The sequence below is a fragment of the Equus przewalskii genome, chromosome 29, assembly GCF_037783145.1.
Source record: "Equus przewalskii isolate Varuska chromosome 29, EquPr2, whole genome shotgun sequence".
In the NCBI taxonomy this organism is placed as follows: Eukaryota; Metazoa; Chordata; class Mammalia; order Perissodactyla; family Equidae; genus Equus; species Equus przewalskii.
The window spans coordinates 31995118-32019144 of record NC_091859.1 but is presented as its reverse complement, the minus strand read 5'-3'; the positions used below and the strand labels follow the sequence as shown (position 1 = coordinate 32019144).

General features: G+C 42.2%; 1 protein-coding gene across 5 annotated transcripts in view; it reads left to right on the top strand.

The window, feature by feature from the left end:
• The window catches only part of LARGE1 (LARGE xylosyl- and glucuronyltransferase 1), a 548747-nt gene that overhangs the window by 452544 nt on the left and 72176 nt on the right, over positions 1–24027 (top strand). For all 5 annotated transcript variants that reach the window (XM_070600561.1, XM_070600564.1, XM_070600563.1 and 2 more), the window contains 2 exons: positions 7245–7357; positions 9168–9293. In XM_070600561.1, the coding sequence (XP_070456662.1) occupies positions 7245–7357; positions 9168–9293 (239 nt within the window). The remainder of the gene's footprint in view (positions 1–7244; positions 7358–9167; positions 9294–24027) is intronic.

Below are 24027 nucleotides of genomic sequence, written 5' to 3'. Positions count from 1 at the left end.
CACACATGTACACAGGAGGCAGCATGGCCTGGTTGAAAGACCACAGGTCAGAGAGTGAGACTAATTTTGCCACTCACTAGCTATATATGAGCCTTAGTTTCTTCATCTGTAAAATGGGGGTAACTCTATCCACCTTGCAGGTTTGTCATAAGAATCGGAGGTCATCTAATAAAGTAGTGCATCCCAGTATACAGCAATTGCTTGATAAATGGTAGGTATCATCAGCATTGTCGCCATCTTTAGTCTGTTCTCCCTTTTGCAGTTGCATTGGTAAAATCAATATCTAGCTCATAAAAAAAAAAAAAAGCATTATTTTCTCTCTCCTCTCTACATAGACATTCACCTTTCTTTCCCTGCCCTCTTGGCTCCCGAGCCATTGCTACACATTCAGTTTGGGAAAAAGACACATTGCCCTCTGATCCGCAGATGAAACGCCCTACCGCTGGACCAGATGTTCACAGGAGAAGCCTTTGATTTTTTATTTACTTATTCATTTATTTAGTGTTGGTCGCTTATGCTCCTGGCACAACGGCTGAAGTAAAGCCCTGCCCGCCCCAGGTGGCCCAGCCAGCTCTGCCAGGAGTCCCTGTCAAATTTAAGGCCGGCTGCCTCTGTGCAGAGCGCCGGCCTCCAGGGTGAAGGGCTCGCTCCGCGCTCCCAGAGCCCGACAGCAAGTATGGAAATGGGCGGATCGTGCAGCAGCAAATGCCAGGCAAAGGCCAGAGTCAAGCTTTTTGACACCACTGTCCCCCTGACAGCAGGAATGAAGTGTCAGGGTCTGACTCAGGGCATGCTTCCCCAAGCCAGATCTGTGTTGTTTCAGCTTGAAAGGGTCCAATTTCAAAAGGAGCCATTTTCATCATTTTGAGTAATGTTCACGTACAAAGCTTGTTCCCATGTTGCATGTGTGTACATAATTGGTGTTCATTCTAGTGGGAATCTGCAAGTTCAGGGAGTGATAATTAGGCACCTTAATGAGGAAATGTATGGATTCTGCAACTGTTATTTATAAGCTTCATATTTCCAAAGGCCTTCACCATCATGAATTAGAATATCTCCCCAGCACCACAGGAGTGAGGTCAATAAATAGTTAGAATTATGTTTCTCTTAGAAATGTTTTCTGGCTCTGGTACCATCTAGGGGCAAACTCTGAACCTTTGAAGACACAGGCAGGTTCTCGTATAAATGTGTATCCAGGTGATTCAGTTTAACAGCCTAAGCAGACCCCTTTGCTGCTTAAGACCGTAATTTATGCACATAATTTTACTTGTGGATTTTCTTTCCTTTGTTTTTTTTTTTTCTTCCCGTGGGTTGTATCCCTTACCTGCCACTTGGAATAAACCCCAGGGGACCTCCTAATCATGCTGGTTGTGACACAATAAACTGACAGAGAAGGAATATGGGCCTGAAACTATTTCAAAATTTTTAAGTGTCCTGTGTATTCTACACACAAGGGCATTTTTAAGATTTTTAGAAAGACGAGTGAATCCAGGCTAGTGAATGAATTACTGGGTATAGATATTTATTTTCAATTAATTTTTTTAAGTCAGCAATATCTAGTGCTGTTCCTATTGTACCCTTTTTGTTAATGTCATGGGATTTTTACTTCAAGGTAGGAAATAATAGATCATGGCATATACCAGATACTTTTAAAGATGCAATGTTTTAATCCTCATAATCACCTTGGAGTTAATGTGAGAATGTCCCCATATTACAAGTAAGGAACTGAGACTCAGGATTCCAGTGAGTTTTTTTTAAGAGATGTTGCTCATAAAGCAGTAATATCAGGACTCAAACTCAGGGCTTATGTTTCTAAGTCTGTTTCAATTTGCATGTTACGTGCAGCTCCCTCTTCTGTGATGGCTACAGAACTGCCCGTGTTCCCAGAATTCATTCTACTGCATCAGCATGAGGTCGTGGGGATACTTATTGTATGAATAACCAGCGGTTAATTATAGATTTATGAGCAAAGACAAGCATTTTCACCCATGCTAGGTAACTTTATGTAGCCTCTTTTGAATTCTCTTTTTTGGAAGAAGAAGGGAAATGGGTCGTTACCTTTGAAAGTCTGCTGTTCAAATGTGGTGGGAGATATTTCCTACCTGGTAGACATTCACAGGCCTGAGGGCAGAAGCCTGTCTGCCTTGACCTTCATGTAGGTAATCCTTAGCATCCTTCAGGCTTCAGTTTAGACATCGGTTATTTCAGGAAGCTTCTCCCTAATGCTTCCCTCTACACCCGGCTCACCATCAGTCTCCCTGTACTGGCCCCCATCGTTCTTACCACATCTCCTATCTATTGTGGTGTTTTGTGTTTTCTTGGTTACTCATCTCCCATCCCTGTAAGGCCTTGCTCCCTGAAAACAAGGACTGTGTTTCACAAACTGCTAAGTCTACAGTTAACCCAATGAATAGAACCATAGGAGGTGTTCAAAACATACCTCTAAAATGAATTATAGGAGAAAATAACTTCTGAATGCAGGACCCAAGATTAAAGGCCAGGCAGAGTCCCCAGTGGTTTGTTTGACATGTCAAGGGCAGCTCACATATAGCCAGGCGGTGGGTCCTGGGAACTCTGATTCCCGTGAGCGCACGTTGGCCTGTGTTGGCCAAGTACATGTCTGGCATTCCTGTTTAATGTGAAGCAGTCTTTTAAAATGTCAAGGCACGAAGGAAATCCTTCCCATTGGCCCTGCTGGCACGGGATGCACGCAGTCTGCGTTAGTCCTGACGTTCCAGGATGAAGACCCTCTTCCAGACAGGGCAGTAGGAAGCACTTGCCAGCACTGTGACATTGGAAACGTCACCTCCCTTGTCCACAACTCACTTCCGCATCTCTCCAAAGGCGGTAATAATGATTACCCTGTCTCCTTTCTGAGATTGTGGCGAAGTCAGAAGAGACGATGAATACGACAGCTCTGAAATGCAGAAGCTGAGAGTGGAAGTCAGAAGCTTTGTGACAAGCCGGATCGTAAATTGTCATGTTTGTTTTGGATTCTGTTTCTTGGTTGAATTGGGGAATGGAGAGAAGGAGATTTAGTCAACATTCTGGGATTCTGAAGTGGAAACCAGGCTGTCACATATTGGCCTGTCACGTTTGCAAAGAAAGAAGTGTTTAAGTGACAAAGTGTCCTTGTGCCGGTTTTGCTGGAAGGAAGGGTCTGATGAAAGGGAAGAAAGTAAACTGTGGCAAGACTCCAAAATAAATTCCAGGCTAAGGAATTATGGCTTGTTCTTTAGGCTCCCTGAGATACGGGAGGCCTTCCATCCTGGGAAGTGTGACATGGTAGACAACATTATAGGTTGGTTTCTCTGAAACAGATTCAGTCATGGGCATGCCCTTCCTCAAAATCCTTCACTACCTCCCACTTGCCTCAGCAGGACTGTCCAACCAGTGTGGCACATATGGGTGACAGATGTGCCAAGCTAGTGATCCCCTCAGCCCTGCGGGCACCTAAGGGAGGCCGGGATCAGCCCTTCCAGCCACAAGCAGCTTCCTCCCTCTCCTCCAGTGGGTTATAAAGATATCATTTTCTGTGTAGGAAATGACGTGAAATGGCTGGAAAGCACCTCTTTTGCATAGATACAAGGCCCTTCCTGATCCATTGCCTGCTCACCTGTACCAGCTCATGTCTTTGCATTTGCTCCAGAGCATTCTGTTGCAACCGTCAAGCTGTCGCACACTCTGGTTCCTGCATAGCCCAGTCCTGCCACGCTGCCTCTGTCCATGTTGTTTCCCCAGACAGCCCCACCTTGTTTGCCTGACCGAGCCCTAGCCCAGGCTGGCATCAGCCTCCCTCCTCTGTGTTCCTGAATAAACCGAGCACATTCTCAGTGTTTGCAGTCATAGCATTGAATCGTAATGATTTGTGTGTCTCCCACAAAAGGGCCTGGCCAAGACTGAATGTTCTACATTCAGTAAATGCATGCTGAATTCATATTTTGAATAAAACCCATGAGACTGGGAAAAGTCAGAAAGAATGACAGTACAAGTCTATTTCAGTTAGCTTGCACATAGTAGGTGCTCAGTAAATAACTCTTGAATGGATGAGTGAAAGAAGAGATGTGAAAAGCATTTTGAATATAGACTCCATGAGACTCTGTGGTGGCCTGAATGTAAGAGAGAAGGAAGATGGAGCGGTTCAAGATGTTTCAAGACAGGCAGTGCTGTCAACACAGCAATCTTTGCACAACTTTAGAGGTTGTATGTGCCCCAGCTGAGCTCTCAGAAGTGTGCCCAGTGAACTGGGATTAGGATGTTTACTGCAGCATTGTTTATAATAGCAGAAACATTGGAAACTGCCAAAATGTCTTCAGTAGAGGAATGCATACATGAATGGTGGTATTATTTATACAGTGGATAAAGTGATTACAATGAATAAACTAGATGGTCAATCTTAACATAGTTCAATCTTAAAGACATAACATTGGGTGACAAGGTAAATTAGAATAGAAACGTTGCACCTCGAAACACTAAAAACACCATATATTGTTTATTACTGTATGCATAGAGAATAAAAGTACAAAAACATGCATAGAAATGAGACCCAACCACCTCAAGACCCTCGTTACCCTTGGGGAAGGACAAGGGGCTAGGATGAGATGGAGGAGCTTTTGCTTTATCTATGACTTTTTATTATTAACAGTTAATGTGGCCATATATTAGCATTTATTAAATTAGGTGCTATTTGTTTGATTAGTTTCTGAAGTGTTCCGTTGGTTTGAAATAGTTTATGCTTTTAAAAATTAAATTAAAATTACACAGAAGAAAAGACTGGGTAACAGGTGCAATGATGCCACATTTCTGCATTTAGTTTTCTGATCTAGACGCTCCCCTTTTGTTAACTAGCCTGGCAGACAGGGTGAAATTGCATCTGCCACTTAGGACTCGCCGAGTCTCAGCACCGTTTAAAAGCATCGGTTCTTAGCTCAGTCCCCAGAGACAGACAGATCTACCATTGACATCTCTAGAAGCTTCCAAATGTGCAGAAATATCTTTCATCATTGTTTATAGCTTCCACCACCCCCTCCCCCGCCCCCATTCTCTCTACATGTTGGAGCATCTCTCCAGGCTAATTAGAAATAGTTTCTGCAATAAGGTTTAATGAAATTCTCTTTCACATGGTTGGAATCTATTTTCTGGAATCCATCACTGTATTCTCTTGGTTTGTGACTTTCTCAATTTTTCTTTCCTTTCTCCCCAAAAGAAGCAATCAAATGATATGCTTGTGGTGAATTTTACCATTTCTGAAATATCTCCCGGGTTTGGGGAACAATTTCAGTGGTGTGCTGGAGCTCACTCACACTGACTCGGGATGGCTAATCGAGCACATTGCTTCCCCCTGAGCGTTCGCTGATGTCACGTTGGTAACTTGAAAGCAGCCACGCTGGGAGTATTTACACCATGGGAATCGGCAGATGCTACAAATTAAGTTTTTGGTTTTAGTTCTTCCCCTGGAGAGCTGGGAGTTAATCATTTACCAGCCTACCACTAGGGGGCGGGACAGTTTTCTGGGTTTGCAGGGCAAGTAGCATTTTCTGCATTTTACACATGTAGAAACCAAAAGTCAAAAGAGGAAAAAGTCTTGGCCTGAGTCACAGGCTCCAAAGAGGCATCGCTGGGGCTCTGGTCAGTGTGGTGCAGATGAAGAAGCGCTGGCTTTGGAGTCAGGCGGATCCGAGTTTGAATCTGGTTTCGCCACTCGTATACTGTGCATTGTTCAAGAGTCTTACTCAGCCCCTCAGTTTCCCTACTTACAAAATAAGGATGACAGTATCTAGCTTGTAGTGATCTTGTGAGCCATAAGTGAAATATGTGCCAAAAAGCCTTACAAAGCACACAGGAGATATGCAATAGATATAATTCACCCTTCTCACAGAAAAGGTCAGATTGGTGTGTTATCCCATTCTTCCCATAGCCAGATATTTTTTTATTTCAACTTCACCAGACCAAACACGTTTCCCTAAGTAGTAGATATACTTTTCGCTCCAGATAGGCGCCACTGGAATAAGTCAAAAGTCTCAGAGTTGGCATTTATGTGTGATTTGGGGAATCAGTTTCTTTCCAACAGTCTTAGAAAGGTAGGTACTAGGTATCAACTAAGTTCATTTTTCAACTGCCTGGCGTTTTCTCCACCGACCGCTCTGCTGAGCTCAGCATGCTGAGAAGGATTGACTGGGGAGCCCATGGGTGCTACAGTTCCATCCACCAAATTAACTGCAGTGGCCTTTGGGGAAATTCTCTTGGCCCTTCGTGTTCTTTGCTCTGTGTTCTCTCTGCATGCTCTAACTGACCTGGTAGGAGACAGCTGCTTCTAAGTCATTCAACTAAGCCACAATGTACTTTTCTTTTTAGATTTTTATTTAGTTAGTTTATTTTTGCCTGAGTAATATATTTGTTTTAACATTTTAAAAAATACAGAAGGGTATACAATGGCAATTTTCCTCGCTACACAATCCCCCATCCACCCAGGTCCCTCCTCATAAATACTAATAACAAAAAAAAAGAAAGTGGAGAAGAAGAGGCAACAACCTCTTATTATTAGCTTCTATGAGCCCAGAGGCTTTTGGAGCTCATCTTAATGATCCAGCATCAGCGCTGCCTTCACCATAGTTTACGTATGTGTTGATTGTGGCGGACTCAAGTAGACTATGGAAATCAGGAACGCTGAAATGAGCTCATATGCTTGTCAGTAAGTATAAAGCAAATTGGCAAGACTTACCCAGAATAAAGTCATCGAGGAGCTGCTTTTTGTCTGTAAAGATAAATGGCGTGCTTTGTGCAAATATCATCCATCAGCTAAACCTAGATAGGTTCTCATCTCTCTGGGGAAAAGCCTAGGAGAGAATCTAATGCTTACAGGGAATGTGCAGTGGTAAGTTGTTTTTTAAATTGTGGTCAAATCTACATAACATGAATATGCCATTTTAACCATCTTTAAGTGCACGGTTCAGTGGCATTAAGCACATTCACACTGTTGTGCAGCCATCGTCACTGTCTATCTCCAGAAAGTACTAGGCACTTTTCCCATCTCATTTAGTGCCTGCAGCAGCCTTTGAGGTCTGGATTAACGTGCTCCATGCGATGACAGTGTTTCAGAGAGATTGTTTGAAGTCTCATACGGAGTAACTGGCACAGCCTCGGGTTGAACCCAGGTGTGTTTATCTCCAAAACATGTGGATGGGTGTGCCTGGCTCTCTGTCTTACCATTGTTTTTTCCTTCTCCATCCAATGCTCTTACCCAGGGGTGATCCTGCTGCTTCTAGATAAGCTGCGGAAGATGAAATGGGAGCAGATGTGGAGGCTGACCGCAGAGAGGGAGCTGATGGGCATGCTCTCCACATCCTTAGCTGACCAGGTGAGTGGCCAGGTTAGAGGGCATGGTTATTCCTGAGTGCCCTGGTGCTCCTTCTCAAACTTGAAAGTGAATGGATCGGAATTATTTCCTACCTATTTTGTGACTGTACACTTGATAGATCTGCCTTATACTTGCCAGTCTAAGACAGCAGCTCAACTCAGTTCATTCTCTTTGTTCATTTAGCAGACTTGCACTGCACACTGTGTATGCCAGGGACTGGGTTCAGAAATAGGATTCCAGAGATCAATGAAGGACACAGACCTTGGCCTCAGAGAGCTCATAGTTTATTGAAGCAGGCTCATAACTAAATGATAATTTGGTGTTTAAGAGGAGGTTGGCATCTTCATCTCAGTGTGGAATGCCCCGTGCCTACTCCCTGAGATTCCAGAATGCCACAGCACATTTCCCAGACAAGATTTCATTTGCCTCTCTGGCAAATAGAGCCTAACTTTTAAAACCAAGCCTTTTGCTTCAGTCCTATACCATGACCCCGTCCTCAAGGGAAATGCATTTAAATGTAAGGGACAAATTGCCTGGCTGTAGGAACTTTTAATCCATGCAATCTGAAAAAGGTCCATGAACACCACCAAACTATGAACTAAAATTCATTAAAACCCCATTTCTCATTTTGACTAGGAAATGCAGGGGCCTGAGCCTTTGACCTTGATCTACCAGGGTCATTTCAGGTTTCCTGTGGTGCACATAGCCGTTTTGAAATGTAAAGATGATTCCTCTGGCTTCTCTGCATTTTATCCTTTCCTTTTCATCGAAAAAGCAACCTCTGTGTTATTGTTCAATGTGCAATTGTCTGATTCGTTGAATTTTTGCAAAGTTTTCTAATAAAAAGGAAACAAGAAAGTCCGTAGGGTTACTTTACTATTTTTTTTAGCATTGTTATTATTCAGTATTTCCCAAGCAGCCAGAAACTAATTTCCTTTTTCAAACATGAGATATGGTATAATGAATGAGTTAAAAATTACCCAGGTAGCTGTTTTAAACCTGAGGGGAAAATTGTCCTCCATTGTCATATTTTAAGTCAGGTCACAATGACTCGAGCGTGTCCCCAAAAGCTAGCAATTGCATGTCCACGTCCAATGAGGATAGTTTATTCAGCCATCTCCTGCTGCAAAGGCCCATAATTCACCTCCCAGCACCACCTGTCAGTAGCTACTTAATAAGTATGGCCTGGTACGGGAGCTTGGAAAAGAGCCCGAAAGAGGCAAGGCCTCCTCAGGAAAGTCAGAGCTGGATTTGGAAATGGGGAGTGCAAACTCGGGCACCATGGCCCGCAGGAACCCAGGATGCATCCATCACCGAGTCCGCCAAAAGCCCCAGGAAGAGCTGCTGAAAACAGGATCTATAATTTGTCTCAGCCCCTGAATGAGCAGAGCCACTTGTCATCACGCAGTTTCCTCTCCAGGAGGCTCAGGATGGATGACATGGGGCTCCTGGATGAGGTGGGAAGAGGGGCGGAAAAGTGACTTCATTTATTATCTGCCGGCTCAGCTCGGGTGGAAAAGATGCTCCCCATCTGCCCCCACGTAAACTTGCCGGATGATGTGTGGCAAGAGCAGCGGGACCTATGAGCTCCAAGTCAGCATGGGGCATTCCCCCATCTCCATCCGAACATCGTTGCTTGGTTCCTAGAGATAAGAGGTGAGGGAAATGCCCTGCAGTGCAAGCCAGCCTGTGTTCAGAGCAAGAGGCTCAAGAGAAGCCCTTGCACAGAGGACACGGGGCCTCGAGAGCCAGCATCAGAAATGGAACCCGCCCGACTGTTTTGACTGTGTCTGTGGGTTTTCTCCCCCAGGATATTTTCAACGCTGTCATCAAACAGAACCCCTTCCTCGTGCACAAGCTCCCCTGCTTCTGGAATGTGCAGCTGTCGGACCACACCCGCTCCGAGCAGTGCTATAGAGACGTGTCTGATCTAAAGGTAAAGACAGGCCTCTGTGGGCGTCGGGCACGTCTGCGGCCGTAGAGTGAGGTGCTCCGGGGTGGCGGAGGAAAGCTGCATCGGGAGGACTCTTCATGGGGATGAATGGCTCTGAGCTTTGTGTGCAGTGTGGTGAGAGAGATAAGGGCGCAGAAGAGCAGGAGAGATGCTCTTTTCTTCTTTGCTTTTGTTTCCCTCTCATTTAGGCTTTCTGGAAAGCATAAGGCCTCCAAGCATAAGAACCAGCCTGTGTGGTTCTTTGTCTTGCCGCCTGCTGCCAGCTGTTTTGGTTCATGTCAGCTCCCCAGATCCAGTTATTTAGTTCAAACAAAAACATTTATTGAGGGACTACGCTGAGCCAGGTGCCGTAGATATGGATATGAATAACTTACTTGCTACCTTCAACTCATTTATGGCTTAGCCGAGTTGAAAAATGTGTACGGAGATAAATGCAAAAAAAAATTATCACAAGCACTATTGTAGGTGTGGGGAGGGTGAGATGCAAGCATAAATGTCTCGTTCTACCTCAGGGAGAAGGGACAGTGACAGAAAAGTTTTCATCATTGGTCTCTAGGTACCAAACACAGCGGTAGGTCCTGGCAGTAGACAGACGAAGAAGACGGGATGTATCAGTTATCTGCTGCCATAGGTGATGCTGCGTAACACACTATTCTAACAGTAGCTTAAATCAACACCGTTTATTTAATTGGTGATTCTACAGGTTGGCTGGATGGTTGTCTGATTTTCACTGGCTTAACCACGTGTCTGTGGTCAGCTTCAGATGGGATGGCCGGTGGCTGGGGCAGCTTGGCTCTCCTCCATATCCCATCAGCAGGCCGGTCTGGCTTGTTGTCATGGCAAAGCAGAGGTGGAAGAGGAAGCCCTAGTGCACGCAAGGAAACCTTGAGTCCTTGTTGCTGATAGCCTATTGGCCAAAGTAGCCATATGGCTGAGCCCAGAGTGAAGTGATGTGTCAGAATTCCCTGCCTACCATAGGAGGAATGAAGAACTGACCTCAACTGTTAAATGTCAGATCAAGAATTTGAACCCAGGCCTGTCTGACACCAAGTGTGTTTACCCCTCTGCCTGTATCAAAGATGGAGTGGATATATGCATCCATAGAGTTTACTTCATTTAAAATTTATATCCATTGCCCATGTGGCACTCCAGTAACGAGAATTGCAAGTTTTCAGAAGGGAAAAGGAACCCAAACCTTGCCTTCCTGGTAAGTCAGTCTTTCCTAATTGGCTCCTGGTCCATGTCCACACATGCATATTATATCTTATTTATAGTCATGACGGACATGGAATTTTATACCCTTCCGTTACTTACCCATTTCTGTTACCCTAGTTGTTTTCAAATTTTCACAAATATAAACTGTGTCACAATGAATGGCTTAAAGTTCACACCTTCCCAGGAGTGAAATTACAGAGTCAAAAAGGAAAAACTTGATTTAATGCCCTTGAAGTTCATTGAAAAGTATTAGAAACTATTTAATGAGGCAGAAGTGCCTGTATCATTCATTCTTTTAATCGGCGTTTATGCAGTTCCATCAATATGTCATGTACTTGTTAGCCGCAAGGAAAATAGATGAAATACACAGGAATATTTCCAAGAATAGCATAAATTAGAAGTCCAAAGGGGAGGCAAATAAAACCATCCCTGAATATGCTGGATAAGAAAATTTTTAATGTTTTGAATGCATAGTTGATCAGTCCGTGAAATAAATGAAGTAAACAGAGGCCAGAAACAGTGACAAAGTGTGACTCTAAAAGGATAAACAAAAAGCAGCTGGATCTGACCTTTGCTCCTAGGGGCATGTGCTGATCCTTGGTGGCCAGGAGCCTGGTTTAAAGGTAGGTAACTATAGACCTGATTGTTCAAATGAGGGAATGCTATCATGAGTTATACTGGGACCAGAGGCCTAAATCGAAGTCAGGCAAACCCTATGTGTAACTATTCTAGTGCAAGGTTATGGATGAGACTTGGGTCCCAATGGGAAGAAAGACAATTAGAAGACCATTGCATAAAGTCAGGATCCGTGAAGAGTGATCCTCACTGGATAGAAAGTTGAAAAACTCATAGAGAAGAAGGAGACAATAGAGATTGTTGCGTGTTTCATCCTTGGTTTTAGATGAAATAAGGGGGAAATGTTTCCCCTGAGAATTTCTAATTTCAAGCTCTGCTCATATTGTTTTGAGGGCTGCAATTATATGGGTGGGGCAGAAATATAAAGAAAAAAGTGAAAATTTGCCAGGCATTTGGCAGAAATCAACAGAAATCTGATTTGGAAGAATACTCTCAAAAACAAGACCAGAAGTCTTTAGGTGGAGTTTCAAGAAAAATGAATTCTCAATCAGTGATCACTGAACACACAAGGAAATAAGCCACCATGAGAGAGAGCAGGAACGGCAGACTGGAGAATTAAATCTCAAAGGCTGCAGGTATTAGACTTATCAGACATAACACATAGTACAAGCATAACCTCACCTTATTGAGCTCTGCAGATACTGTGTTTTTTACAAGACCCTCCGTTGGCAAAAAGATTGTGACTCGCTGAAGGCTCAGATGATGGTTTGCATTTTTTAGCAGTAAAGTATTTTTAATTAAGATATATGCTTTGTTTTTTTAAGACATAATGCTATTGCAAATTTAATAGACTACAGTATAGCACAAACATAACTTTTACATGCACTAGGAAACCACAATATTTGTGTGACTTGCTTTATTGGGGTGGTCTGGAACCAAATCCACAATATCTCTGAGATATGCCTATATAAGTAATTTTACTGTGTAAGAAATAAAGAATATTGAAAGTAGGATGGAGGAACAACAGAGTCTCAAAGATGAATAGACCTATTTGGATCAAATAGTACTTTGAGAAGTGAAGAATATAATTATGGAAATTACATCTTAAATGAATGTGTTAAGCAGTAAATTAGGCCCAGCTGAAGAGAGAATTAATGAACTGAAAGAAATATCTGAAGAAATTACCCAAAACACGGCACAGAGAGAAAAAGAGATAGAAAAACTGAAAGAGAAGAAATTGGGATATGTCTAATTAGACTATCAGAAGGAGGTCATAGAGAAAATTAGAAGTGTGGCATTGTTGGATGAGGTAGCGAATAGGAATTTTCCAGAACTGTTAAATGGTCTTTCTAGATATAAGAAGGATAGTATTTACCAAGCAGGTTCAATAAAGAGAAAGCCATACGGAGACCTACAGTAGTGAGATTACAGCACGTCAAGAAAAGTGACTTTAATATAGCCAGAGAGAAAAGACAGATTCTCTACAAAGAAATTGCACGTATGTGATGAAAGTTCTTAGCAGCAGCCGTAGAAGCCAGAAAAGAGTAGAAATAATATCTTTAATGTGCTGAGAGACAATAACAATTTTGCCTGGCAAAGCAATCTTTCAGGCATGAGAGAGGAATACTCAGATGAGCAAAAACAATGAGAATTTACCACCAACATACTGATGCAAAGAGACTTCTAAAGATTGTACTTCAGGAATAAGGAATGTGGTTCCAGATTCTAGAAGGAACGTTGAACAAACAAATTAGAAATATGTGGGAACTCCAAACAACATCTAAATAATAGTAATGTAAAATTTGTAGGTTTGAAAAGGTTGTACCTAAAATATCAGACAATGACATCATGCCAGTCAGGAGGGACGTGGTTAGAAGTAAACTATTCTGAGATCATTGTTTTGTTGAGGAGGGGGATGAGGTATTAACTTTAGCTGCTAAGCTAGATAGGCATGCTAACATTTCAAGGTTAAGCTCTAAAAGAATTGGAAAAGGGTATATAACTTATAAATCTAAGGTGAGTAGGATGGTCAATGGAATAAAAAAAAAAACCAACCAAAATATCTCAGTCATTTAAAAAAATTAGAATACAAGAAAGGAAAAAATAAATAACAGCATGGAAAAAGTGGGGGAAAATAGAAAGCAGGAAACCAAGATGATAGAAATAAGTCCGAATATATCAATAATCAAATAAACTAATTTTGGGGATGAGAAGACAGATTGCCAGATTAAATAGGAAATGATATCCAACATATGCTGTTTACAAGAGACATACCTAACCCATAAAAACCTGGAAAGGTTGACAGTAAAATTATGGAAAAAAGATTATCAGGCAAGTATCATCCGAAAGAAAACTGGAATAAGTATCTTGATACCAGCCAAAGCATTGGTAGCTATAGAGATGGTCACAACTTCAAAAGTTCACCAAGAAGATACAAGAATTCTAAAGTTATATACATCTCATGCTGTAGCGTATCTGTGAACACCAGAGAGAAACTGACAAGTCTCCTCTCATAGTAGAATATTCTAACATATCTTTTTCAAATATTAAAAGATCAAACAGAAAAAAATAATTTTTAGAAAATATGGAAGATCTGAACTACACAGTTAAAAATCTTGATTTGGGCAGATAAGGAACCTTGTACCTAACAGAGAATATACGTCCTTCTCAAGCTCATGTGAGACGTTTATTAAAAAGTAACCATGCACTAGAGCATAAGGCAAATCTCAGTACATTTCAAGAATTTTGTTATATGTGTATTTCTCTGAACACAGTATATATATTTCTCTGAGCACAGTATACTGAACACAGTAGCAATCAGATTTTTTAAAAATCTATTTGATTAAAATTGAGAGCACACTTCTAAATTATTCATGATTCTAAATAAAATCATGATTGAAACTGACTACTTAGAACTGAATGGAAATAAAAATAATACATGCCAAGACTGTGGAATGGAACAAACATGAGGGACATTTATAACCTTAAAATTTATATTAAAAAGAAGAAAGTTTGAAAATTAATAAGCCAAGTTTACAACTTAAGATGATATATAAAGAATATTAGAATAAATTCAAAGAAAATAAAAGCAGGACATAAAAAAGATAGAAGCAGAAATTGATCAACAAATTCTTCAGCAAAGTCAAGGGTTGGTTCTTTGAAAAGGACCAATAAAATAGACAAAGCTATGGCAGGACTCGCTGAGAAAAAGCCAGCAAACTCGCCAATAAATGAATGGGGGCATAAATGTAGATTCGTTTGTTCCTTCTCCAAATGTTTTTGAGTCAGTGATTCTTCTGAATTCTAGGAATACAGGAAAGATTAAAGCAAACAAAAATCTCTCACCTTGCGGAGCTTTCGATCCAACAGATAAAGCAGAATTGTAGGAGCTAATAAGAGAACACTGTGATCAAATTACGTCACTAAATTTGAAAACTGATGTGAAATGAACAGATTCCTAGCAATGTATAATTTACCAAAACTGACTTTAGGAAAAACTATAATGTCTGGATTATCTTCTAGCTGTTAAACCTTCTTACAAAGAAAATGGCACCCTTAGATGGTGAGTAGAGAAAAGCTCTACCAATTTTTTTTTAAATAATCAAAGATATTTCTAATTTTAAGAAAACTTTTTTTCTGACCCATTCAATGAGGCCGGGATATCCATGATACCAAAATCAGACAAGGAGAGTACAAGAAAGGAAAAATGCAGTCCTGTCTTACTCATGAATATAAATGCAAAAATCTTTAGCAAGATATTAGTAAACTGAACCCAGCCATATATAAAATAGATAATACATCATGGCCAAGTTGGGTTTATTCCAGGAAAGACGAGTAATTTAACATTGAAAAACTCACAAGTGTCATTCAGCATGTTAATAGATTAAAGGAGAAACACCATATAATCATCTAAAGAGATGCAGGAAAATTATCTGATAAAATCGACCATTCATTCATGACAGCAACTCGTAAATAGTATCAACTGAAAACCCACAGCAAACTTTTGCTGCGCCTTTACTTAGGGTTATGCTAATTGGTTAAGAGAAAAGAAGAGAGAGCCCAAGAACATCCTCACATTTTTGGAAATTTGATATGTGAAGAGGTGGCCTTCCCAGCCATTGGAGAAACGATGGAATTTTCCACAAGTGGCGCTAAGACACCTGATTATCTATGTGGAAGAAGTGATAGTGGATCCCTGTCTCACACCGTGCACAAAATCAGTTCTGATGGATTAGAGGCTTAAATAAAAGGCCAAATTAAACCTTTATTTTAAAAAAATTAGGTAACTAGCCTATGACCTCAGAATAGGGAAGAATTTATTCAAGAAGACGCCAAAAGCGTCTATCATAAATGAAAGGATCGATCAATTCAACCACATTGAAATTAACAACTCCATCGAAGTGGCATCAAAAAGACAAAAGAAAAAGATATTTTCAACACTTGTAACTGACAAAGAACTAGTAAACAAAATATATAAACAACTCTTACGAATTAAGAAGAAAAATGTGTAAAAGATATAACAGTCATTTCACTGAATTACAGAGAAAATGGCTAATAAACAGTTGAAAAGATGTACAACCTCTTTGTTAATCAGGAAAGTGAGAATTAACACCACGAAGAATTTCCCACCCACCAAATTGGAAGAGTGGTACTATCAAGTCTCATTTGATCAGTAGGAAATCTCTGATACTATTGCTAGGAGTATAAATGGATACAACCAAATTGGAAAAATATTTTGGCACCATACTGTAAAATTGAAGTACTGCATATTCTACAATCTAGGGCTTGGAAGTAATTGGTCAAAAATTGAGAAGTGGATGACTTTCTGGAGAAAGTGCTCCACGTTCAGCTCCCAGTGAGCAGGGGATGACAGATTGAAGCCCTGCCTGTATCCTCACGATGAATGACATTTCTTGACCAGGCAGGGGCACAGGAGACTTCTAAACTCTCAAGTCTTATTTTCATATCAAAAATAAAAATATGAACCTTCCACAAAAATCAGTGCAACTAAACACCTCGGCAGGCTTGAAAAGGAAGGAGATTCTGACACGTGCTACAACGTGGATGAACCTTGAAGACATACTAAGTGAAATAAGCCAAACATAAAAGGACAGACATTGTATGAATCCAATTACATGAGATACCTAGAACAGTCATGTTGATAGAGACAGAAAGTAGAAGAGTGGTTCCCCGGGGCTGGGCTGAGGAGGAAATGTGGAGCTAATGGGTACCAACTGTCAGTGTGGGATGATGGAAAAGTTCTGGAGATGGATAGTGGTGATGGTTGCATAACAGAGTGAGTGGACTTAGTGGCACTGTACTATACACTTTAAAGTGGTCAAGATGGTACATTTTTTGTGTGTTTTATCACAACAAAAAAAAATCCAGGGCAGGGAGGGGATCCTTAGCAGGTGTCCTGTGAAATTGGTTGCTCTTGGGAGGATTAATATGGATTTCGTTAAAGAAACCAGACAGGTTTTCATAAGCCGGTATATTTGGCATGGTACCTGAGAGCCTCAAACTTGGCAGCCCCAGAAAGGAAAAGAAACGTCTCCAGAAATCAGATGAGACTCTTCATTTGTGGACTTTCAACTGAGGCGTTTTGTAGATGCCAACAAAGCTAGGTCTTCAAGTGAAAGTAAGTGTGTCATATCTACCCACCACAGACATACCTGTGCGTTCACGCACCTGTATTTATCGAGTAGTTACTATATGCCAGGCACTATGGCCCTAGTGATGGGTGGGAAACAAAGATGACCAAGCCATGGGTCACGTAGAGCTTACGTGTTGGTGTGGCAGATGGCTACGCCACTTTGGTATTGCTCAGTGGTCGCTCAATTATTGTCACTTTGATCCTGTGAAACAAAATAATTTGTCAACTCTCTGTGGCAGCCTACTGTATGTATAAGGAGAGGAATTTCTATCAAACAGCAAAACCACAAAGATAGAGTCAAACCAAATTTAACACGTATCTTTTTAGATAAACCTAAATAAGGATCTGGAAGTCATTTATCCACTAATATCTTATCAACAAAATCTTACACAAAACCCCAAAATACAGCTAATGTGTAAAAGAGGAGTTGCCCTGGAGGTGGACGGAGGGTTAAAGGTCTTGAGAGAGGGGTTGGCAGTCGTGAGCCCCACCCTCTGGGTCGTATCAGTACCTGGTCATTGCCATGGCACCCGAAGGCCTGGTCCAGGAATGCAGGATGTCTGTAGGTCCTTCCAGGCCACCCTAGGCCTCAGAGTCCAGGTAAAGGTATATCTTTGTCATTTTTTCTTATCTTTCTTCTCTTCTTCCTGCCATCCTTTATTTCACCCATCATCCAACATTTATGAAGGACCTCCTATTTGCTGGTTATTATGTTCCTCCCTGGGGAATAAACAGATGTACTGTGAATTCTGCTCTGTCCATCAGCTCTCAGTCTATTGCTCCAAAGGGTGGCCAACCTGAGACGCCCACCTGTGAGACACACAGGGGACCTGTGTTGGGTCAGCTGATTGAAAATGTTGATTCTTCAAGCAAGAATCATAAAAACGTTAACTTTGACTTGCCTGTCTTTTTATCCAGGGACCACGTCCTTTGTCTGCTGATTGTGCTGTATGATCTTGCATAAACGACTCTCCTTATGCATCTTCTATGGTTCTCAGGGTCCTTTCCTTTAAAGTGGGGCGAGACCTTAAGGACTCTCACAAAGCAATTGAAGGGCAGTCCTGCATTTTTGAATTTTCCCTGCTCTTTTATAGTCATCTCACCTACACCCAATCCAACAGCCAGGTTTTTTAGGGACTTCTTTTTATCAAATTGTTCCAGAGTGTTTAACTTCCCTTTCATGGAACTACAACTCTCTTTTTGCACTCAGCTAATTCAGAGAATATTTAATTACATTTCCAATTACATTAGGAATACAGGTGGCATAAAAACGCATTTGGTAACAAACACACTCCCTCCTGGTTAGCATAGAGCTCAGTGTGGAGGAGCAGACGTGCTCCCACATGCTACTAGAGAGGAGCTTACTGAAGCCTTGGGCAGCTAGCCTGCCCTGGGTGTCAACAGAGAACTTTGTGCTAAGTATAGGTTGGTTAAGAGAACTTCTAAGGGGGTAAATGGATTCACTAAGCAGGCAGAAGAACTGTATAAGCTCTTGGAGCCAAGCAATCCTGTAAATTCTAATGACAGTTCTACTTCTTGCCAGCTGAAGGACTTGAGTAAATCACTTAACCTCTCCCCGGCTCGGTTACATTCTCGATAAAATGGAGGCCGTTATTCTTGGCCCGGTTCTCAGCCAGGCCCCTTGAGTGCTCCGTAGAAATGCACTTGACTTTTTCTCAGTCTTTTGTGTTTCGAAGACCTTCATTTTTATCTCTTCGGTCCTAAGGCTTGATGACTCAGCCTTCCCCGGCTGAGTCTTAAACAAAAAGAGAAGGACCCAAAGGAGATCTTCTTATTCCTTCAGCCGGAGCACAGACTCTTAGGGGATCAGCAAAGGGACTGTGTGCTGGTTCAGAGAATGGGGAATGGGAGAGAGTCTGTGAAACTTTGTTCTAGTCCTTGAGTCTTCAGTGGGTTGTTAGAGGTGGAAGGCCTGCCAGGAAACAGGGGGTAGTGGCCAGGAAGTGGCAAGCAGAGGGCTCCGTCCTTGGGTGTCTAAGAGTTCCTGGAGCCCCTGAGCTGAGTCAGCTGGAGGTCCTGCCCTCAGGAAGGTCACAGTCTAGTGAGAAATAACTGGTAAATAAACAGAAAATTCCATTACAGCCTGCTAAGCGCTGTGACGTAAGGAAATAAAGGGGCTGAGAGGGTAGGAGGAAGCCCATGTCTGGTTGGAATGTGACACACTCTGTCTTGGAGGGATTTCTCTAGGAGATCTGAGCTGAGTCTTGACATCAAGCTCTACTCCTTCCTTGTCTTCTGCCCCTCTTCCCACTGCTATCGAAACCACTCTTCCTCCTCTGCACGTGCCCCTGGAGAAAAGGAAGAGGTGGAAATTCACATGCAGGTTGGGAACGGTGGACTGGGTGCCAGGTAGGCAAGCAACGGGGCCGCACCATCGCTTCAGAAACCTTTATCCAGAATGCACTGATGCCTTTCTGGGATTGACAGGAAATACATTTCCAAGGAAGCAAGCTGGAACCAGGACCTCAAAGGATGAAATGGAGTTGTTCAGGTCGATTGGGTGGGAATGGTGTTCCAGGCAGGGCGGCACTTAATCTTTACAAAAGTCTCACAAGGCGATTATTATTTGGTCTCTTTTTTATACATCAGAAAATTAAGGGCTGTACAGATTAAGTCACTTACTTGCCCAGAATCACACAGCAAAATGTGACAGCTGCGGTTCAAACTCGTGTCTGTCCAACACTGAGTCCAGAGCTCTTTCCTCTGACACTGGGCTGAGTTCCCACCTGAATATGTTTTCCCAGGAGAACATTTCACATGAGAGAATGATTCTGTAGGATTGTTCTGTGAACCTTCTCTGGATTAAATGGGTTTTTTAAGACCTAACCCCAGAACAGAGACCCTGAATATAACATTGTTACACTCCTTGAAAGAAAATTCAAATTGTAAGCAGCAGACTCAGAGGCTGAATTTTTGACTGCCATCCATTCATGAATCGGGAACCGAGTGCACTTAAAAGAAAAATCCAAAAGGAGAAGAAAAAAACAAGAGAAAGCACACCATCCATATGGGGAAATGCTGTATGTTCCTGCAGGCAATCTGTAGCATTTGCATAAAGGGAGTAGCGCATAACTCAAGTTTTAAAACATTTTATAATACTTAGAGAGGTGTCAGTTTTCACATCTTTTGAGGAAGACGAGGGGCCGCCGTGTATTAGCATATCGAGCACGCCATCATTAAGCAGACTACAGTGAAAAATGAGGTGGGGGAACCAGCGAGAGGGTAATAAGAATGATGAATGGTAAGGTTGATTTTGGAGGATTAGGATGGATCGAGGAAGAAAAAACAGTTGCTTTGGGGGAGAAGATCTAAAATCTAGAATTACCACCTCCCAGCCAGACTTCTCTTTGCTTCAGGCCAGTGCCTGTTTAATTTCACTGCATGACCTGAGGCCAAGGGCGCTCAGTGTTTTATTGTCTCTGCACACCGCCAGGCTAGTAAATTCCAGGAGTCCCCAGATTAAAGACGAGGCAGCTGGCCCCTGTTCAAGCAGCCTGTCTGTTGGCACTGTTGCTCTGTGGCTCATGGAGTTGCTCGTTCACCCAGCAAACACTGCAGAGCACCCACGGTGGGCCAGGCTGTGAGGCTGTCATTGGGTTCCTTAACCTCTCTTCACCAGTGTCCTCATCTGAGAAAGCCGGGAAATAGTCACCACTCTACAAGATGTAAAGATTAAAAGGGGTGATAGATAAAGCAGTTAGTACCAGGCTGTAAGACATGCCTAGTGTTCTTATTATTCATGATACATTGGTATTGTTGCCACTCTCTCTCGGAGTAATTTTCAGTCAACTGGTGGACAAAACATGTAAATAAGAGATTTTTTTTTCTTTTTTTGGTGAGGAAGATTGGCTCTGAGCTAACATCTGTTGCCCATCTTCCTCTTTTTGCTTGAGGAAGATTGTCACTGAGCTAACATCTGTGCCACTCTTCCTCTGTTTTGTATGTGGGATGCCACCACAGCATGGCTTGATGAGCAGTCTGTCGGTCTGCTCCCGGGATCCAAACCTGAGAACCCTGGGTCACTGAAGGGGAGCACATGAACTTAACCACTATGCCACCAGGCCATCCCCCAAAGAGATCTTCTTCCTCATCCATTCCAATGCTCTCATTTCACACACTCGAAGGAAATAGGAACCCACAGAGGGAAAGTAGCTCGCCGCGGTTAAGCACTGGTTTGTGGCATATCATCTTGTGCCCCAGTATTGGGCTGGAGAAGGGCATGCTTGGCGGAGGGGACTTTGGATCATTTAAGCTTTAGTCGTTTGTCTTCCCACAACCTCACCCATTCTGTGCTTGTTGGGTCATTTTCAGAACCTAACTCCCCTGGGTGTTATCGATTTAAGGTACCTGTCAAAGGCTTTGTTACACATAGCTGATGACATTCAGATGCAGTGATTCTTGGAAACATCAACAAGATTCCTAGAAGCAAAGGGATGCCTCTGGAAGATCTCCCCTGTGATAGCACCTTTTGGAGTATGTATCCAAACGCTTCTAAGAACTGTTAAGGAGATTCCTTTAAAACAGGAGAGCTGGGGAGGGGGTGGCAGAGGAGAGTTCTCTGTACTCTATATACCAGATACCAAATTGTGGAGTCCTGCAGCAAGGAAAGCGGATTGATTTAGTTGATCCCAGCGTTTCCCACACGTATTCTCTGTCCACACACACAGCAGACCCCTTTGACCCTGGAATACCTTGTGGGATAGGTTCTTTAGAAGCCCACTGTAAGAAACACTTCCCTGGGTAATCCGGGCTCTATCAAGAAGAAAAGGATTTTGAGAGAGGGAAGTACCAATTAAGCAGTATTTGATGGTCAAGGATATTGAACCACTGAAGTTTCTAAGCATGTAGAAATGATAGTTTTAATAAGTAACATCATTTTTTACCTCAAAATCCCATGACTATGCAAACAATTTTATTTGTTGTTGTTCTCGTTTTTTGGTGAAGACTAGCCCTGAGCTAACTGCTGCCAGTCTCCCTCTTTTTGCTGAAGAAGACTGGCCCTGAACTAACATCCGTGCCCACCCTCCTCCACTGTATACGTGGGACGCCTACCACAGCATGGCATGCCAAGCGGTGCCATGTCCGCACCCGGGATCCAAACCGGCGAACCCCAGGCCGCCAAAGCAGAACGTGTGCACTTAACCGCTGCACCACCAGGCCAGCCCCGATGCAAACAGTTTTAAGTATTTATTTTCTAAAAGCTTTATTTATATCACAGGTTCTTTCTAAAAGTAGTTATTTTCCCATTTATCATCTTTACATTGAATGGTCAGATTAAAGATGTGAAATTTTTTTTAAATGTGTGAAATAGCATACCACTGGCAACCATTTTTCATAAAAACAGAAATACGTAAATCATCTTTACGTGTGCCCTGAGTTAAACAGCGAAGCTCTATGTTGTACAGATTTTCTTTGTCATTCCTCATGTCAGTAGAAAGTATTGTAAAAATTCCCTGATACAGTCAGTCTTGCCTTTATAAAATTAACCAAATCAATGACATCCAGTTGTGCATGCTGGCTTCAAGGCCTTTGATGCAAACTTTTCTGTCAATAATGCTATAAAGGAATTCAATATGGGGCACTCGCTCTGTCACCTTACTCGAAATCCTTTTATTATTCCAATTAAAGCAACAGTATCTTCAGTGATTACACGTATGCACTTTCCAGAAAACACACGTATCATTAAAGTAGGAATTTACTGTTCAAAATATAACTTCTCCAGGGCATCTTTCCTTGAGTGCTCACTGAAAACTTGTTCTTTGTGTATTTCATTATCTAAAGAGAATCTTGCTAATAGCATAAGCTGACACACATCAAAATCCTCTGTACTCTGATTAAACCCTATAGGAAATCTCCCGTGTAATTTGTTCTGACACAAGTTTCTTCAGGCCTTCAGCATTTGCCTTCTGTGACTCTTCCCACAATATTTGCTGACAAAGGAATATACGTTGTTTTGGAACCATATTATCTTTCGTGTATTTTTTTAGGCATTTTTGCCCAGGCAGGAAAAACAAGTGTTTCCCTTATTGGATTATATTATCTTTTGTTTTTCTATAGGAAATCTCCAAAGAGACTGCTAAACTCTTTTCCTGGCGTTTAGCAAACCACTGCAAAGTTCTAGACTGACTGTCACAAGATCTTAAACATCATCAAAAAGCTGTGGGGGCTCGTCTCCGTCTTCCAGATTCTTTGTTCTTAAACGTCTTGCTAATCTTCTCTGTACTAACATGAAATAATATCGCAAGGCATCATATACACTTGGGGTGAAGTTCTTCTTTAACGATTGTGGTTGTAAATCCATCTTTGAAATGGTCTTGAGAATTTTAATTTTTTTTGCCAGCTTCTTGTCAGATCTAATTAGGTAGGCATTTCCGTACTTGGGACCGTGGCTAAGAGAGGTGGTATTGGGAGCAGAAGTGTCAGCTCAGCTGTTTCCTTGCTGGTCACATGAGCTTGTCTTCTTGGTATTCTCAATCTGTCATTGCTCTGTAGGACTCCCGTGGTGCTGAGAGTCCCGTGTACCCCTCATCCAGTTTCAGTTTCCTCTGATGTGAGCACCTCACCCAACAATGGCGACCCTGTTAAAGCTCCAGACGAGCGTTGGTGTATTGCTGTTAACTAACCTTGATGCTTTAGCTGCTTTTCACCAGTTTTCCCATAATTTCCTGTTCCCTTAGTCTCCTCTGTTCTCTGACAGTTTCTCAGTCTCTCCTTCTTTGGTGTGACCAACCTTGATAGCTTTGAGGCGTCCTGGTCAGGTAGTTGATAAAGCGTCTCTCAAATTTGGCTTGCCCCATGTACGTTCTCGTGAACAGACTGAGGTTACAGGTTGCTCGAAAGAATATCACAGAAGTAACGTGCCCTCCTCGTCCCATCATGTCGGGAAGGACCTGATTTCCGCACGCCACAGCCCTAGGGCTGCTTGACGTTCCTCCCTTGGTTAGGGCAGTGTCTGCCAGCTTCCTGTACTGTAAAGTTATTGTTTTCCCCTTTCCTACTTCATTGTTTGAAAGTGAGTCACTACGTCCGCCCCACTCTGCCGGGATAGATGAAGCTCCACTTTCTGGGGAGGGGGCAGCATCTGCCTAGATTATTGGGGTTTTTCTGTAAGGAGATTTATCTCTTTCCCTCATTTTTGTTTATTTATTAATTTATTAAATCTCTTATTTATATTCATATGGAGTCACATATATTTCTTTTATACTTTGGGTTATAACGCAGGACTCTTTTTAAGCCATGTGTTGTTTTGTT